Consider the following 19228-nt stretch of genomic DNA (forward strand, 5'->3'; position numbering starts at 1 on the left):
ATACGTATAGAATAAACCAGATTGTGCACAAAAAACCCACCTTGTCTGAAGTCTCGTCCTGGAATTTGACCAGATTGGAGCATTCCCTTCAGCCTTTCCACTTCCGCCAGTGATGTTGCACTGGCAATGGCATTCTAAACAACAAAATGTGGACATTAGCAACATTTCCTAACCAAGATCACAGAAATAAATACATAAAGGACACAATCTACACATGCCTTTATAGCCTCCACATCAGCAGGAGTGGGCCCTGCCCTTTTCTTGTCGGCCTGAAGTACAGCCCCTGGGGTGAACCTGAAACACACGCATTCGATTTAGAAGGCATAGTTCTGCTGCATTGCCTCTTAAACCTTTCAACCATCGCTTCGATCTGTAGTGTGGCATCTTATCTTTGTCAATAAACTGATACAAGGCAAATCCTTGACAAAGCCATTTCCTTGAAGACTGTTTGAGGGGGGTTATGATTGCTTCTCTTGATTATTATTTTTCCAAAATCCACAGCAAAATTGACTGCATTTCTGCAAAAAATAGTTGCCGCTTTGCTGTGTTTTCGTTCCAAATGGTTCTGCAATCATCATAACCCAGTCCACACTGCAGTGATTCAGAGGAACTGTGGCAAGTTCAAGGATTTTCATCTTACGTTTTTGTACGCTTGGCAATATCCTTTGCAAGCTGAGCACCTCGTTTGCCTTTGAACATTTTCTCCGCCTCTTGCCGTTCCTAAGGTGATACATCACACAATTAAAGTGAAAGATTCCAATCATGACATCAGTCATGGAAGGGTGTGCCAGGAGGCGACAATGCATCCATTCCAGCCTTTACTTAAAATTAATTTAAAAGCCATGTGAGCTTACGTGATCCAGCTTATGTGACTGCTAGATCCATAAATAGAAGCCAACATGTAAAGGCCAATTATTTAGCTTGTTGTAGCACATTCAGTTCATCTTATGTAAATATAAACATTTTAAATCATAAATGTATTTTCAAAAAATGTTTCATACCTTTAGCTTCACTTTCTGAAAATCAAGAACACGGACTTGAGGGATTTTGCTGATTACATAGAGTCGATAGTGCTTCTTGTTGGTTACAGGATTTCTTAGCAGGCTGTAATGAAGTTCAAAGTTGTTGTTTAAATGATTTGGCAGCCTTATAATAATATTGAAGTGTAATGCATACTGTAATAACGCAAAACTTGTAACCTGAGGAGAGTCAGTGTCTTCACTGTGGCAAGAGGGTCCAGATCACCCTAAAGAGTAAATAAAAGGATAAAGAACGTTCTTTCGTGTCTACACAAAAAAAGGTAATCTTAACCATTATCATTATAGAATATGCTCTAACTGCAATTGTGTTTTCTTTACCACAACATTAAAATATTGATGAAATCAGCAACTTACCAGCTCCTGTATGTTGTTGTTCGTGAGAATGAGTTCCTTCATACTTGGTAAGGATTGTTCAAGGTTTTCACCTATTCGGCTATTATTTCAAGAAAAGGAGGAAAGGACGTTTCACATACAGTAACACACAAACAATGAGCTAGCATTTCATAAATGACTGCCTTTAGTATCGTTATGTGAGCTTGATTTGTTAAGATGTACCAGGAACCAACTAGATTCGCATAGCCAAAACAAAACACCAACACATCCAGGTGTCCAATGAGAAAAGATATGGCAATACCCCATTTAAAAACTTGAAAAAGTTAAGCTTTCAGTTAACAATTTGAAAAGATAAATGTAAAATAATAAATAAAACTTAACCGGCATTTTTTTTAACTGAATGGCTAAATTATAACGAACTACCAGATGGTGTGACCTTGATTCATGACTTACCATATCCTATTGTTGTTCATTATCAGAGTTTTAAGACGTTTTAACAGGGGAAAACCATCAAGCTTCCTGACTTCATTGTCGGAGAAATCAATGGTGTCAAACTGGTCCAGCGTGGCGCCAAGGTTTTCCAGGACAGGTATTTTGTAACCTACGCAGGGAGAGTAGGTAAATGAATTAAAACGGCGAATTCATTACTGTTAACGAGCCATAAACAGTTTGCATCGCTTGCTTACAAAACCCAAAATGACAATACCAGCTAGCGTTACCTGTTTACAGTCCTGGCCTAATCCTAGCTTTATTGTTTCTACATAGCTAGCAGGCGAACTTTTAACTAGGGACTCACCACGAAGATCAAGTTCTCTATCTCGCACGGGGTTTGTGTACTGAGCGGCCTGCTCAATCAACTCTGCAGATAACTTCACCATATCGACCTATATTTAAGTAACGTTGCACCTTACTGTTGAAATTTTGACTACGGCTAATTTTGAACTTAAACACGCTGCCGACCGGAAGTAGTCTTTCGTATAGAACTGCCGCCCAGAGCAATCATGTCAAACACCATTACCGCCACCTACTGGCTCAGAGGTTCATAAAACGCAGGCCATATACTACATAATTTTGGGAAATCTTAGATGAAAAGTCTTTTTACTGGTGAAAGAAAAATCGATGTAATGGAGAAATCCAAAATATTAGAGCCATGGGGTAATTATTATTATTCATTATCATTAATTATACCTTAATAAATAAGTTAAAACCATTTTTACAGAGTAATTATAGAGCCACTTTAGGGGTTTCATAAAGCTTCTTGGAAATGTTTTATACTTTCCATCTTGCTTATGGGGACAGATACGTACTGGGTCTACAGGTTGTGACAGTTAGCACTTTAAGACATATATATTTTAAATCAGCTGCTCAAAAAGCAATTAGTAAATATTAGTAAAAATACAAAGTAATATTGGTCTTCCTGCTATAAAATACACTTTGCAATTACAAGCCCATAGGTGATTTAATCTGGCAGAAAACATCCTGTAAAGACAGATCCAGACTTGAAGATTTTTTCTAAATAAATAAATTACATTTAGTTATGAGGTAATACACCACCACCACCGCAATAATTGTTATGTTGTTATACACCACCTACAATTGCAATCAAAACCTTTGATTTGAACATTCAATTTAGTTACACTATCATGCAGTTACATTATTACCCAAGGGGTGGCAGACTTTGACAAGAAACCAGGTAGTCACCAGCAATTAAATGTGCAAGAAAAAATTAGATGTTATGTGAAGTAAAGAATAACAAACGATTATAATAGGACCCTTAGAAACTGTGTTTTTATTTCTGTGAGTAAATCTGGGTATGAGATAAGCTTCAGAAAGCTCATAACCATAGAGGTGTGCATTTTCACTTTCAGTTTAGGAGTCAGGAAGGAGCTTTCCCCTTAGTAAAGACAATATGATCTTCCCCCGTGAAAACAAAAAGTATTGCTCATGAAGTGAACAATAACAAATTTGAACACATCAACAAGAGACATATCAACATTCCCTCTAACATTCGCACTGCATTCTGTTCTCATTACGCACACGGAGGCTTCACTACACCTTGCATGTTACACAGCCCCAACCTAGCGGGTTATTTTTTCCCAACAACCCAAGCGTTTAGCACAAAGTCCCGCAAGTGTTGGGGAAGCTGCCACTGATGTTGAGAGGGCCCTGGAAGTCTTCGCTGGCTGATGGTTAGGGAGTGAGCGTAGGGACGATGCCTCAGTCTCAATGGATCTGGATGAGCCAGGGAAGCCCCCTTATTGCGCTCAGGACTGGTCCTGGTCTTGTCGAGGCTGCTGGGGATTGATGAATTCCCATCCACTTTCGTTGCTGGCTGCTGCTGGAGACTGCTATTGCTTCTGGCTGTTGCTGGAAAGGTGAACCGCAGAGCTGCCACCACTGGAGACGCTGGGTCCCAGTCTGCATTACGCTGACAATGCTGGCTTCATGACAGTGGACCGCAAGTAGTGCTCCGCTTGCTCCAACCTGGCCAGGGCTGCCGCCAGGGACCCAAGCACACTTAGGCCAATGTGCTCCCAAAGTGGCTGGCTACAAGCTTCGGACAAACGCATGGAGTGCAACCTCTTCCTTGCAGTGTTTGTATGTCAAGCAGCCATGATGGGGTTTATAAGCACAGGACATTAGCGTATGCAACCCAGCTCTTTCTTGCTTTGAAAGGCTCTTTCTCACTTCTGCTGGTCGATACAGCTCTGTAGTGACCCTTTGATGGCTGGCCAGCTGGCCTGCCCTGCCAGTTGGAGATCTGTAAGGACTTGAGAGGTGGAAAGTGACCTGGACCCCTGTCTCCTCTGCTGACCAGGCTGCTAGCTGGACTTGGACGAGGTAGGTCTCGAGCAGGCCTTCTCTGTTGTAGTGAGGCAGAATCATCACTCTTTTCAGAGGTGATTCCGCTGCCGCTGTGGTGGGTCCCGGCTAGGCAGCAGTGGCCTCCTAAAGCTCCCTGTGTGGCCACCTCCTCTGTCCATCCGGGGTGCGCTGCTGAGCCTCCCTTGGGGGAGTGGTAACAGCGTCTGGTCCCGGGTGGGGAGTGCCGGCTCCATCGGCGGAGACACAGCTGGGCTTAGCCTCATAAAGGCTCTTGGAATACAGCTCTTCGACTGTGCCCCACCCCACTGCAGATGGTTGGACAGGTCCCACTTCTGACACCAATGTAACATCAAACAAGAACAAGGCGCAGGCTTCTTTGGTGTCGAGCCTTTTATTATGGCGCACACAACAAACAGGTCGGAGTCACTGATACAGATGGGGAGAAACAGGAGGGAGATCTGACTTTGACATAGCAACAACACTGTCTGTGCACGGACGAGAATAATGGCAGTTACAGACACTAACATTACACACAAAAAGGAGACATGATGAATCACTGCAAATTTGAACATTTGTACATGGATTACACATTAACATTCTCTCTAACATTCGCACTGCATTCTGGGAACAACACATTCTTTCATTATGCACACAGAAGGTTCACTACTCTTTGCAATATTTACAAACACTGCAGAAAGGCAGATCTATTTCTCACAGAAACAAAATGAGGCTATACATTTAAATACTTATATACCTAAATAATGACCTGTCAGCTATATAAAGCATTTGGCGATTAGGTAGCTTAGCCGCGTGAGCGATAACTCAGTCACTCCCCCTGGGCGAGTAGAGTGTGCTGTTAAGAAATGTAAACACCTCCAGTAAAAGTTCAATTCCTCAGAGTTTAGCAACAGCAGTGTGATCAGAGCCAAAGGATGAGTATTTACCATGGAGAATATGTGATCAGTACAAAAGGTCACTGATTTTCTAGGAGTAGGAGACACACTCATGCACGCTCCCCCACCCCTCTCACACACACACACACACACACACACACACACACACACACACACACACACACACACACACACACACACACACACACACACACGAGAGGCTGCCATAAAGGCAAATAAGTTAGGGTGAAGAAAGTTAATTGTGCAGTAAAGTAAAGAAGACACAGCATTTGAATACAAGGGTCTACATGTGGATACAAGAGTTTCTAACCACTTTTGGATTTATTTTGCCATCATAACATCTTGAAGAACAGTTGTGACATTGAAAACATTTTCTAAAATGTACAACCCCATTAAATTGCATTGTTAAAACACTTCACCTACTAGCATGTTTATCTGAAAATGCTGAATCTATTTGTAGCCCATAACATCTCACATGGTTTTATTCAAAATCAATTTGTTGAAAACGTAATTCTTCTGACAGTGGTTCAGAGTTTTACTTCCATTTACAGTTGTACAGACTTTATTGTTCATAACAATGCAGCCTTTAATTCAAAATAAACAATTTGTACATGTTGCATACTGTATGAAGTTTATAAAACACATCTTAAAAATATATATGCCCCATAAAGGGATTCATTAAAATGAAGATTATTTTCAATAAAATCACAGACATCAACTAACCTAAAATATACATTGGATAACATTTGTGAGTTGGGTAGGCTGACTCTCCATCTAATGAGTACCTTATTTTTCTTTCTCTCTCTCTCTCTCTCTCTGTCTATCTCTCGCTCTCTCAACCTGCCACCAGACAGGTCCTACAGCAGAACTGGCGAAAGAGCTTTTTCTCACACAGGCGGTTGGACTTCACCATCTCACAGAACACTTCGTCTGCTGCACGTGGGGAAACAGAGGCAGAGAGACAGAGAATGTGAGAGAGAGAGAGAGAGAGAGAGAGAGAGAAGCCAGGAAGAGAGAGACAAAGGTCAAAAAGGCAGTCAGTGCAGGCTTCTCTCTCAGATCCATTTTGTGCTTCATACCATATACAACCTACAGCCTACTACCTCCAGCTGCCCCCCGCTCCCCAACAAAGTGCCCACTCTTTCCCTCTTTCCTAGCCCTGCCAACCTCCCTCTGCTACCCCCTCGACCTCTTTGTGAGCCCCATCCCCACTCACCCTCTCAGCACAGTCTCATCTGCTGGAAGTGGCCATCCCAGAGGCCCAGCTGGGCAGGGCCCTGGTAACTAGGTCTGTGGCCATGTTATGCAATGGGACGAGACCGCAGTGAGTGTGCGCAGGGCTCTGTTTACTCATAGCAACATTGTTGTTGCCCTGCCAATCTGGCATCCCCCATGGCCAACTGCAGCTGCAGCGTGTGGCTCTTTCAAACCCAGCTCACATCTTCTCCCTCTGGCGGGTCCAATGACAAGCGCCCCTGGAAACCCAGAGCGCTTGCAAGGCTTCGGCTGAGAGAGTTGTGCAACTAACTTTGCACGGCTTTGTGGACCTAAACCTCAGAGGCTTCACACAGAGGGACAAATGCAGAAAAGAGCTGGGACTGTCGGTTTATACTAGTCTTTGTTTCCCCAGGACGTGCACTTAGCAATAACACCCTCCGTAATGAACAGAACTCTGCTCAAACTCACTGGGGATGATGGAGCAGAAGGAGTGTGTGGCTTTAGCACGCACTTGCACCCCCGCCGCTAGCTTAAACACAGTGACACTCTATTACCCCATCAGGCACGTCCGAGCCCAAAATTCTCCCCGATGCCAATTAAGACTCCCCCAGCTGTGGCGGTTTTCTTCGCTGAGCTTGAGGATGATTAAGCGTGACGTGAATCACTGCTGTGACATTGTTACAGCCGCCCACAATCTGCTCAGCCGCGTCGTGTTCAGAGACTTTTATTTCCCAAGCTGCTGAGTCTGCTGCCCCCCCACTCGCTTGTGAACCTCCTCCACTCACCGTTGTTACAGGTGGCATTCACAATGCAAGTCCTGCTGACGAGGTTGTAGCCGTCTTTGCACTTGGTGCACGTCAGCCCCGGGCCCTCGCAGCTCATGCAGTTCTCTTCACACCTGGAGAAACAACAGGTAGCAGCATGAGGGAGATGAGAAACGGGATTGGAAATGTGAAAGAAAAAAAAATCTTTGAGGTCACACAGGCCAGGCCCTCCGGGAGGAGAGGGGGAAAAAAAAGTGTGGTACAGAGTGAAACTTTTTCCTCTCCCTGCGGTGACAAACTGGTTTAAACAAAAATAAAGGAGCATCATGCCATTAATATTTATCAGGGATGCCCATCTGAGGAGGGAGCGGCGAGGAGCATTGGGTCATTCAGCAGGGTGACAAATCTCAGCATGTGGAGAGATGGGACTCACTCAGTTTGGATGGGGGTAAAGGGAAAGGGAGAGCAGAGGAGATGCTGTGAGATTAAAGTATTCCCAGAGCAAATTCATTTTTAGGAATGCAAAAGAGAAAGGTGATGCCTAGCACTATCTTTGTACAACCCATTTAACATCCTTTTCGAGTTTTTAAATAATTTAAGTTTATTTTCAGAGCTACACTCAAGGCATGTCAAACCACAATGAAAATATAGTCTAGTGTAATGTACTGAATAAAACACAATGCGTGATTAGGAAACAGAAGAAGAGATTAAAGCAAACGATAGATGGTTGTTTTCCAGTGATGAGCAGTGTTCTGTGTGTTCTTTCCCATTCCTAGAAAAAAAAACATGTGTGGGCTTTGAGGATGTTTATCTCAAAAACAGACAAACTATTGGCTTTGGGACTTTTTTTTTCTTCCCCGGAACATTCTGCGTTTTCAGTAATCTCCCGATGATGAGTAATTCTCAGTCAGAGTATGTCCTTCCATTATCACAAGGTATGCTGCTTCAGGGACTATTTGTTGCTGCTGGCTTGCAGATGCCTGGGTTATTGCTCTTACAGATATTTTATAGCTGTCCTTGTGTATTACTGTGTGCTGCTGAGTGACCAGGGAGAGAAATTCACATTCATTTCCTGGAGAGAGGCACCAATGCTGGTCTGCAATCGCAGAGCATGACCTTCTTTAAAAGCTTCCATTTACTTTTGACGGGCCTCATAAACTAAAAGGTTGATTTAAAAAAAAAAAAGCATGTGTCAACAACAGCTTCCTGTATTGTGCTGCCCATATTCTCAGCCATCACTGTGATCTAAAGTGCTGTGATGGGACAATACATTTAGCTGTGGTGGTGCAGGTGAGAGATTTACACCCCGTCATGTTGGTTGGCCCTCTCTTATTGCCCCAGGGGACTGATTTATAGACAATTATGGAAATGAATGAAACAGAGAAAACCAAACTGAATGCCCAAATAAACAAAAAATAATGAAAATATTTGATCATGTTGAGAGAATAGGGCCACATGGTGGCATTTGAAAATCAAGATGTATTGAAGACGACAGCTTGGCATGAGCGCCTGGTCACATAATTTCACATCTTCACTTTACAGCTGAGGGAATAATAGTTTGTGCCCTGGTAACAGCATTCATCTCAGCACTCATGTCTGCGTTCCAGTAGATCATTATAAAACCTTTGATGGTACAATCATTGTGGGTGGCACACATCTTAATGTTTATATATTCTTAATAGCAGGGGAGCAATGCTATTTGAGCTTCCTTGTCAAAATAAGTCAGCCATATCTGATACCTCACCCATCTCTGGTGCAACTAGGAGACCAAGCAAATGTTTGGACACGCAACCTACAGACTGGACTGACAGCAGTCTCCAACAGCTGCCTCCCCAGTAAAATATTGATATGGTATATGCTAAAGATGCACATGCATACTGAATGATTGCATGGCTTTTCTACTGCCAGCATCTACTTTTTTAATTGCATTACAAATATATATATTTTTTATGGCATCAGTGAAATTCAGTCTTAGGCTCAAATACCATAGTTTAGAGTTTAGAGACAGAATACAAACTTTTAGAGTAATTCGCCAGTTTTCTATTTTATGGGGTGTTAAGACTCACTTGCGACACATTTGGTGATGGAACCCTCCGGTTTCACCCTCATAGTAGCCAGGACTACATTCTGGGACGCACATCCAGTCCTGCTGCAGAAAGTCTTTGGCACACCGGATACACTCTCCCTTCCCTGGCCCTGTGTGGATAAACAACAAGCAGTACCACCTACGCCTCAGTGACAGTTATGCTCCCTCACCCCCCTCCCCTCCCCTCCCCTCCCCTCCGTCATTACAGGTGGAAGAGGCGGCTGCGATAGATGGACTAATTAAGCTGGGCCGTGAGCAGCATCCATCTCTGGAGGTTTCACCATCCTACACACTCTCACTCACACACACACACGCACACACGCACACACACACACGCACACACACACACACACACGCACACACACACACACACACACACACACACACGCACACAATATGCCCTGCATAGATTGGGTTTTAATCTGTTGACCTATCCCACTCCATAGAATCAGCTCAGCTACACACAACGGTACTGGCAACAAATAGCGACCTGCTACATTTTCGCTTGGGGAAGCGTCTTCATTAGAGGAGCGTACAAGGGACAAAGCCCTTCAGCAGGTTTATTACATTACAGGTGACTAGAGAATTATAGTGTCATCCATGCCAAACACCACTTAATTAGGGGAGTAAGGAGACACGCAACTGTCAAATCAAACTAGGACCTAGTTATAGTCAGATTGAGAGCAGAGTATTGACCAGTTTTTTTTTACACGCAGGCCCAGGACCTTTGACACAGTTTTGAGATTGCAGCCACATGGTCACCATGACTCAGGAAGTGTACCAGACAGACAATACTTCTAGACAGACTGCTGCTGGTCTGATTCTATTATGCACAATCAAATACACATGGGAGCACAAGTCCTCTTTGAAGCGCTGGGCACACTGACCAGTACAGGTGGAACAGGAGAAGTGGCAGGGGCTACATTTCATTTTCTCCAGGTGAAAGAATGTTCCGTTGGCACATTCAGGAACGCAGGTCATCCCTGCCAAGCTAAAGAGAAAGACAAACATGACATGACACAAACAAACTCAAACAGGCAAGAAGTCAGCTCTACGAAAGACTGACACTGTGGAGCAACGTTAAACCACTCATAGCAAGAGTGACTTGTAGAAACCAAAACCTAAAACAACAAAGACTTTGTACACATGATCCAGAGGCACAACAAACAAAACTTGAGTAATGTCAGCTTGATATGCCCCCTCTCTAATGACTTTCAAAAGTACTGTGTTAAGATATGTCAAAATCTAATGGTCTTCTTTGTGTTTTCTAAGAACAGATAAATATAAACAGCTTTCAGAGAGAGAGTTTCTGAGAAACTGCCAGACAGACAGAGAAAAGCACACAAAACAAAACCATGCATAAAGATGACCAGATGTGTGCTGTCTGTGAGCCTGGCCATCCCACCACATTTTTGCTACTCCATTGTTGCTCTCAACAGGAGATACAGGAGAAGGAAGCAATTTACAATGGAGTTGCATTCTGCACTACTACTAGAGGTGTCTAAATCAGCGCCTCTCGGTGGAGTATTGAGGTGAAAGCTTAACAATGGCAACAGTAAGGTACCACAGCCAAAAACTGGATGTGATTAATTCCTTTATTTACACTTTCAAACATTAAATGTCCAGCATCCTTGTCTGTATTGCTGCTTTACATACCTTATCTTATAAAAATGGTTTCCCAGACGTTTTACCTTTGTGAAAAACACCCGCCTCCCTTCAAAGGTAAACTGTTCACAGATAAATGTGTGGCAGGTATGACTGTGAAAACACAGTGTGGCTTCTTCGGTTCCACGATAGGCCGTCAGATTATCCCCCATCACACATTTAATATGCCAGGCGCGTAGTCTGAATCAACACGGTAGACTAACGATCACCTGTTATGTTTACCTGAAGCCTTCACTGCAGGCTGTGCACCTATCAGCATCGCGCAGGCATTTCATGCAGTTTTCATGGCACTTCAGACATTGCCTCTGGACTATATCAAAGAGAGAAAGAAGAAAAGTAGTGAAGATTGGAAATGGGAGACAGCGGTTTAAGGTTTACATATGGTTTTGAGCAGCAGCAGTGAATAACGAGCAGTAAACAGTCAGATTTACAGTGCACAAGAGCTACCCTCTTGGCCAAACATCTGTCTGGTAACTTTGCAAATGGGTCTTCTTCCTAGCGCTTGTCATTTCAAACATTTATATGCAAAATTCCTGCAGTAAATAAGCGGTAACCAGATGTGTTTGAATACTTAAGATAATGCCTCTCTGGCTCGTTACATTTGTTACATATGGTGGGAATGAAAAACTTTGGTGTTTACTGTTGTTTGTCAAACTGATACAACAATGCCAGTAACCAAGTGTAGGACTAAACATTCCATATTGGGGGAATAGTACAATTGGAGCTGATGCAACACCACCTGGAAACCTGTTCTATTGGGGTGGGTCGGCCTCTATACATGCATCCCAATGGGACTCACTCTCGTCGGCATAGAAGCCCACAGGGCAGGATTCCACGCAGGTGCTCTCGGTGGCGTAGAGGAAGAGGCCTGGCCGGCAGGAGAGGCACTCGCTGGGCCCACGGCCTGTGCACTTCTCACAGCCCCGGTGGCATCGCCGACACCTCCGAGCACTGCTGTCCTCAAAGAAGCCCAGGGGACAGTGGCTCACACATGTCCTACAGCACGGGAGGGGGGGGGGGGGGGGACACAACTCATCTTTGCAGGTGGTTGAGAATGGCATATTACAAAATATCAAGTATTCACTCATATTACATAGAAAAGGACAAAAGTATTGTCTGTATCTCAGCCTTTGGACACAGTCTGAAGAGCTGTGGGGGATTTTAACAGGAATAGGATAGAATGTGCAAGAGGAGTGGGGGAGTTGACTACTGTCTGGCTGATAAATTAAGCGGAAATAGACGGAACAGTAGCCCTTTTACCTCCCCGTCTTGAGGTTGCCCAGGCTGAAGTGGACACAGTTCAGACAGTGATCAGCGTCTGGCCCGTCACAGCCCTGATCTCCACACTCACTGTTGCATGAGCCTGACAGAGAGTGGAGCGAGAGAGACGGATGAAGCTCCTGTGGCCAACAACAGTACTGATCCAGCATTATGAAAGCCACAGCCAGGCAGGTGGGACAAATCATACCATTATACTCCTCCTCTTCCTCCTCCTCTTCTTCTTCTTCCTGCTGTGGGCTCACTTGTGATGGCTCAGGGTTTTTCAGGTCTTTGCCAGGGCTTGGAATTTCCAGCATCCGAGAGCGGGAATGGTGGGAGCCGTTAGAGTGGTATGGATTTTCAGAGGTGCCGTACAGGATCAAGGTCCATTCTTTAAGTTTACCTGGGCAATGAAGTGTTAGCACATTAGATTAAATGCTTTGGCTATGTATCCCGTATAACCAGTTTTCTTTGTCCTGGCAACCCTGGTTTAGTGTGCTGAGCAGGTGACTGGTGTAGGCGACAAAATGTTTTCGTTCAAGTGCATTTAAAAAAGGGGTGATGAAAGGGTGCTTTATAACCCATTGACGATTTATTTGCCAACCAGGAGCAGTAAGTAAATCAGTCAGAGATGACTGTAAATATTCAATATGTGACAAAGACTGTATTTAGTGAGGGGACTGTATGTCACTTAGTAGTAAGACTGGATTTTCAAAAGTCAAGCCTGCGGAGGACAAATGGAAATTCAACACTTCTACAGACACCAAAATGTCCTCCCTCTTCGCTCTCTCTTGGGCAAAAAAATACCATACCTAATTATAGGGACAACTTTATCCCTTCACTGACCTCCAGGCTGAGCATATGCAAGGTGCGAGTAGCACAAGGGAGCGGAGGATCATTATTGCTTACCCATAACCTCAGGGCTACGAAGCTGAGAGGGCGAGTCAGAGATCTCCAGAGTCCACTGGCCCTCGGCTCGCTCTCCCCAGCAGTGCACAGTCATGAACTCCCAGTTCCTGAAGCCTTCGTTGGAGTTATCAAACAGCCTGGGTACAATAGGACGTTGAGCAGAGAGACAGAAAATGAGGAGAAATCTTGCACAAGAGAAAGGAATGCTTTCGTGAAGCTTGATTTCATTTACCTGGATGGTTTCCATCTTATGTCAAATCTACCTGCACTGTGTCAGTAACTACATTTTTAATTTGATACTCTGAAGAAATGAGCCAGTTTTGTCCCTTGTAGACTCGCATCTCGAATAAAGTTAACGGCATCGTATTCCTCTATTTAAAAATTCTGAGGGAGAAAGCAGGGAAATAAGATCCTCGTTGGAATATCAAGTTAATAATGTTTTCACAATCTTTATTATCGGAAAGAGTGGGCGTCATTTGAATTCCAGGATAGTTGGCTCTGTTTTGTGTAAGCACAAAAGAAATAAGGTAGCAAAAGACAAAAAAAACTCTGATCGGTATGCCTCGGTAAAATTGCCTTTTTGCTCACAATATCAACTCTAACAAAGTCTTGCATCTGTCTGTGTCAACATGGAACAGGGCCGGACAGACAACAAATTAAAAAAGGACAAGCCTCAACAAAAAAACATCCGAAATTGAAACAAACACAGGTAATGCTCGGTGTCTGGAAGCTGGATTTGCATTGATTGCATTTGCGTTTGATTGTTCAGGGCATTCAACCAATTTTACCCCCCTTGCTCTCAGTACCTGTGCAACTAATGAACTGGCTTGGACTTCCAAGGCTTCATGTTCATCTATTCTCCCACCCCATGCTGGGTGAATGTAGATGAGCTCAAAAGCTCTTTGTGTTTCGCCGGTGTGAGGCTGTCCTTTGAACTCCTTTCAGTTAGATTAGAGAAAAACTTTTCTTCCCTGCTGTCAGGGAAGATAATCAACACCATAGCCAACATCTCGCAGCTAGCTTTCCATCTGAGCACAAAATGAGCTCTGGACCCTCCAAATGAATCCTTATGTGAATCAGAGCATACACAATCTGCGTGCCCAGGTTTTTCAAGCACACTGGGAGAAAATGAAGTGGTAAATTGAGCAGTCTGACACATCCGTCGTAAATGACTCGATACCGCCGCTCGGCCCCAAATGACAGGCTTTCTGCGCTAATTTAAGGCAAATGTTTTCCTGGAGAAGCATCAACATATTTGACAGGAATACGCTGTCTGGCGAACTTTTTTACAATAAGAGGACACACCAGCTCATTGCTCAAGGATGATCTGTAAATAGATGGTCCTCATAAAGTCTTGAGCGGAGCCATACAGTGCAGGCATCTGTTGCTACATCTTCTTTAGTTGTATTTATAACCGAAGAGGAGAGCGTTCTGATACTGTAAGCACTGGCCCTGTAGGGATGGAGTCGTAAACAAAAAACACACAGAGGACACTGAAGCTTCCATGGATAATGACACAGTGATTTCAATCTGACTAAAGTCATTAAAGCGCCCCTGAAACACAAAGGCAGTGGCACTCCATTTTTTCCGCCACTTACATTTGATGTCGACGGCAGATTTCCCCCGATACAAAAAATAAACCAGGAGATCTATCTGAAACGCCAATCGCCCTCTGTTTTATTCATGAGGCTCCGAGAACAATCAGAAGCCCTCAGTGCCTATAACTGCAGTGCGAGAAGCGCACGGAGAATACCAAACCCAGGGAAGAGCAGTTAGCCTGGGGGGTGGAGGGGAGGGGGGGTGGCACAGGGAGAGAAGATGTCAAGACACCAAAGGCATCAAACTTTCTGTGAGTGACGGGAGTGTGTGTTTCATGCTTGACAGAATTCTGAACATCAAGCCTGGAAGCCCCAACTTCTAATGCCTATTTTAATACCTGAAAAAACAGAGCGGAAGAGTCAGACTACAGGGACACCATAATCTATTCCTCAGTTACACCCGTGTTCGGGAGTGAATTCAAATGGCAATATTCATATCTGAATGTATTTATTCTCATTCAGGTCTGTACGTTTATGCCCCCAGAATGAAGCTTGCATCTAAAGTACAGCATGGCAACAGCAACATCAGAATTTTGCCAACAGGTTTCAGTATTTATCTGACAGTGCCAGATAGTGTGTGCAGAGAGTGATGCCAGTGAAATGTGGACTACCTCTTGGCAAGCAGCTGCGAGCGTGTGCCTGAGGGGGAGATGAGGTTGATCTCCAGGTCTCCCCGGCGCGGGTGCACGATCAGCACTCGCACCACCACATGCTCTAGGTAAGCCACATGCTGCTCGGGATGACCGCTGCAGCCAGTGCTGGTGATGGTGGTGTTCATCATCTGGTCCGCACGGATGTATCTGTAATACAAGGCCCATGGCTCAGCTGGCAATGCTAAACACTCAGAGAGAGAGCGAGAGAGAGAGCAAGAGCAAGAGCAAGAGCAAGAGCAAGAGCAAGAGCAAGAGCAAGAGCAAGAGCAAGAGCAAGAGCAAGAGCAAGAGCAAGAGCAAGAGCAAGAGCAAGAGCAAGAGAGAGATAGAGAAAAAGAGGGGGGCTGAAAAAGAGAGGCATCAACAGCCTAATTTAAACACAGAAAAACGGATGGACAACATTAAGATTGAGAACGGAACAGAAAGACACACACATTAGTCAATTAGGCAGACCATAAGACTAACAGTCAGATAGATAGACAGTCAGATTGAAGTTGAACTAAGTCCTTGTTAGTGTATTGCTGTGTATGGCTGCTTTGTGATTGAGTCAAAATGAAATGTCTGAATTTACGACCATGCCAGGGAACAACGGTGTACAGATGGCTAGTGAATGACTCAACCTCTAAATGCCAAAATCAGTATATATGATGCATTCAAAACAGGCACAGTCCGAATCAAAGTGGGTGGGCTCGCTAAGTAGCACAAGTGCAACACTTTTCCCTGTTTCCCAGATAAAGAGATCGGAGGTGTCAAGTGACTTTTCTTTAGTGTTTCCGCCGAGATTTTGGTTCTCTGTTTAAACAGTGTTTGCCGTCTATCCTCAGTTCTTTTTGTTTCTGTGATGCAATTCAGCTGAGAGTTCGCTAAACATAGGTCCCCAGCTTTATGAAAGCACACAAAGCATCGTTTCTCCTCTCTCACTCTCTCTCTCGTCTTGACATTCAGCCGTGACATTTTCCACAGCTGCAGGCATGGGACATTGAAAATCGATCAGTGCTCGATCTACACTAATGAGATTCAAACTGAGCATGTCTGCTGTAAAGTTGTCCCACTGATTCAACTCCAGCAGCAGCAGCAGCTCTTCGGAGCATATATAAATAAAAGTCAATCGCAGATCAATAGGGGAGGCTGAGGACTAGTGCAGCCACACAACTCCCAGCGTTTCAGCCAAGCCAGTTAACCAGCGCTGCATCAGGGGCCAGGATGACGCACTCCACCGAGCTCCAGAACACTCTGCCAACAATCAGCAGGAAAAAAAAACATTAAGAGTTCCATGTCAAAACTATAGATTAAGGCAAGCGTCCATAGAGGCAGATAACAAAAAGGGAGTGCTTTTACAAGATGAAATAGGCAAGTGTCCATATCTGGAAAGAACTGAGAATACAATCTGGTGTGATCCAGCAGAGCAATGTATGGAGAGAAGCTATGTGGTCAGGTGTTTTTTTATGGGCCATGTTCCAATGCTCTCATTCACCATCAAGTTGGTCAGAGAAAAACAAGTTGTGATTGTGCTGCCACTATAGATGGTGAAGGTCATACTTCATTGAGAAATAAATGCAGTAGCTCATTCTAGCACAAAATCTGCAGCAGGGCCTTGCACAGACAACTTGGGGAGCAGGTGCTCAAGGGCATCCCTCTCACTGACAGTTATTTATAATTTATAAATAAAGTAACCTACAGTAACACATTTTTAATGAATGAATGAATGAATGAATGAAGGGTGCTTGATTTGCACACACAAACTGCGGTTGCTGTGGCAAAGGAAGCTCATGCTGTGAGTATCAGAACTCGAATAGAACTCGAATTAGTATCTAAAATATAAAATTAAAAATAGTAAGAAAAGGCAGGTGTCTTGTTTTGTCTGGCAAGAAGGGCACTTCGGTCAAGTCAAAGGGCAAAGGGACAGGTGCTTGAGCACCACCTGGGTACTATTTGTGCATGTGCCCGACAGCCCAAGGTAACAAATCAAATGAGTCACTCAGGCCATCACATTACTGATTAGCCCAGACAGTGAACCAGAGGGCAAAATAAATCAATACCTAAGAGATATTCCATGTCAATTCAATCTTTTTTTTCACCACAACTTTTACACAACCTTTATTTATTCATTTGTCTGGTGGAAGATTAATTAATATAAGAAATCCCAAACATTTTCTTCTCACATTTACAATTGTACATTATTTATACAATAGATTGTGTTTTGTATGGGAATTGAGCAATGCATGTTTAACATGTCCTGTGAAATGTGCCAAACTGACCATAGTCTTGTAGTACAGGTACATATGCCATAAACCCCCATGAACCTTAATGTGGCTGTAACTTAATTCATAATTCCCCCATGGCTTTAATATTTGTTATTTCTCCCCAAAAAAATCCCTGATTGTTTTGACAATCACTTACATGTGTATGACCACAACTTCAACAGCATCGGAGGCACTGGTCCAAATTAAACTCCAAAAAGAGATGGTATACACATGTAGATGAGGCACCACTTCAGTAAGTATCTTTCCTCATTGTGCCCGCCACTGCTGACGCCACACAGACCTACAATAATCACCTTAGCTTTTCACCCTCTTCCCACCCTCAGTAGATCCCTGCTCCAGCATCAGCTCAGCTCTTTTCACAAAACAATTGCAACGGCCACGGCCACTATAGCGCTGCACTGGAGTTTGCCCAGTGGTTCCCTGTCTGACCAAGCTGGTCTCCACTGACATCAGTCAGTCAGCATTCTGGAGAACCCATAGCAAACACCTGATATGTAAAAGACCAAGCCCTTGACACTCAATGGGAGTCGACGGCTCAACGCTGCCCTCTCCGAGTACTCGGGAGCATTCTCTGGGGTCTTCTGCAATTGAGTACTTCCACTGCCGTCCCTCGCGATTTTATAGTGGAGAGCAACGGCCCATGAAATCAAGCCAGACATAAAATGCAGCCTGGATATGCCCCCATCCATGACCAACACATTCAAGCTTTTGTTTACAGCGGGTCATGATGGGAGGTCGTGCGACGACACAGCAACAGTGTTGCATAAACATTTCGCTCTGCGATTTCCACAGAAAATGAGCACGAAGGAGAAAGAGCCCAGAGTATTGACACAGCACAGGAAGTCAAGCAGAGCAAAGAGACACTGGAGTGAACTCATGTGTCCCCTTTAAAAGCCTCAGATTTTTTTCTTTCCGATGGCATCTCAGATTTTATCATCAATAAAACCATAGCGAGTAAAGATTTGTTTAGGCAACACCACAAATCTTTTTTTTGTTTTGTTTAGTATGATGAAAGAACCTGTGTTGCCAACTGCTAAATTCTATAATTAATTTGACCCGTACATGCAAGTGCCAGATCTAATTCAATCATTCTCACTATAGAGGGAACGGATGCAACACCTCATATTATTTCTCATTGAACAGCAGATTATTTCTCAGGGCTTTGGCACTTTTTTCTTCATCAGAGGCGGCACGTCTATATGCGTATTAAAGACAAATGGTACGCCCCCAATCCTTTGAAGCTTGAACCACTTTGTTGTAAATGCAATGAGCTCATAATGCTTAGACATGCTCCAATTACTCACAATGCCCTAACTGATGAAAACAAATGGGTCTAATTACAAAGCATTATCATCAGATACAGTCTTCAAACATTAAAGCTTATCTTCATTACAAATACATTAGAATCTAGTCAGCCATGTTTGTTTAAATACTGTATATTAAATGAAAATGAGCAAAGGCCTTGGGGATGCACATTCACTTATGTAGTGCCTCTTTGATTGATTCTGGCATCAGTGATGTGATCAAAGTGGTGGACTAAGCAAAGGGTTCTTATTAAACAAATGCAAGTTCTGAGAGGAAAGAAAACCTCACCTAACCCACATTACAATGTCTGACACGTTACCACAAAGCACAATGTTGAGTAGTGTTCAAACTAACACACCACACACACACGTGAAAAAACCTCTTATCAGATTC

General features: G+C 43.8%; 2 protein-coding genes across 3 annotated transcripts in view; both read right to left on the reverse strand.

Annotated features, from left to right (window-relative positions):
• The window catches only part of snrpa1 (small nuclear ribonucleoprotein polypeptide A'), a 3382-nt gene extending 1062 nt beyond the window's left edge, over positions 1-2320 (reverse strand). For both annotated transcript variants that reach the window (XM_080843278.1, XM_080843277.1), the window contains exons 1-8: positions 2170-2320; positions 1827-1974; positions 1395-1473; positions 1200-1246; positions 1002-1104; positions 641-720; positions 219-294; positions 41-134 (exon numbers count right to left, since the gene is read on the reverse strand). In XM_080843278.1, coding sequence (XP_080699404.1) covers positions 41-134; positions 219-294; positions 641-720; positions 1002-1104; positions 1200-1246; positions 1395-1473; positions 1827-1974; positions 2170-2251 — 709 coding nt within the window. In that variant the 5' untranslated portion in view covers positions 2252-2320. The remainder of the gene's footprint in view (positions 1-40; positions 135-218; positions 295-640; positions 721-1001; positions 1105-1199; positions 1247-1394; positions 1474-1826; positions 1975-2169) is intronic.
• A 3412-nt stretch (positions 2321-5732) lies between these two features.
• pcsk6 (proprotein convertase subtilisin/kexin type 6) overlaps positions 5733-19228 on the reverse strand; it is a gene marked incomplete at its 5' end in the record, with an annotated part of 31440 nt that continues 17944 nt past the window's right edge. The window contains 10 exons of the mRNA XM_080843226.1: positions 5733-6046; positions 7117-7229; positions 9162-9291; positions 10069-10172; positions 11069-11156; positions 11646-11842; positions 12107-12209; positions 12315-12509; positions 13016-13152; positions 15225-15413. Of these exons, the coding sequence (XP_080699352.1) occupies positions 5949-6046; positions 7117-7229; positions 9162-9291; positions 10069-10172; positions 11069-11156; positions 11646-11842; positions 12107-12209; positions 12315-12509; positions 13016-13152; positions 15225-15413 (1354 nt within the window). The 3' untranslated portion in view covers positions 5733-5948. The remainder of the gene's footprint in view (positions 6047-7116; positions 7230-9161; positions 9292-10068; positions 10173-11068; positions 11157-11645; positions 11843-12106; positions 12210-12314; positions 12510-13015; positions 13153-15224; positions 15414-19228) is intronic.

The sequence above is a fragment of the Sprattus sprattus genome, assembly GCF_963457725.1.
Source record: "Sprattus sprattus genome assembly, chromosome: 8".
Classification (NCBI taxonomy): Eukaryota; Metazoa; Chordata; class Actinopteri; order Clupeiformes; family Clupeidae; genus Sprattus; species Sprattus sprattus.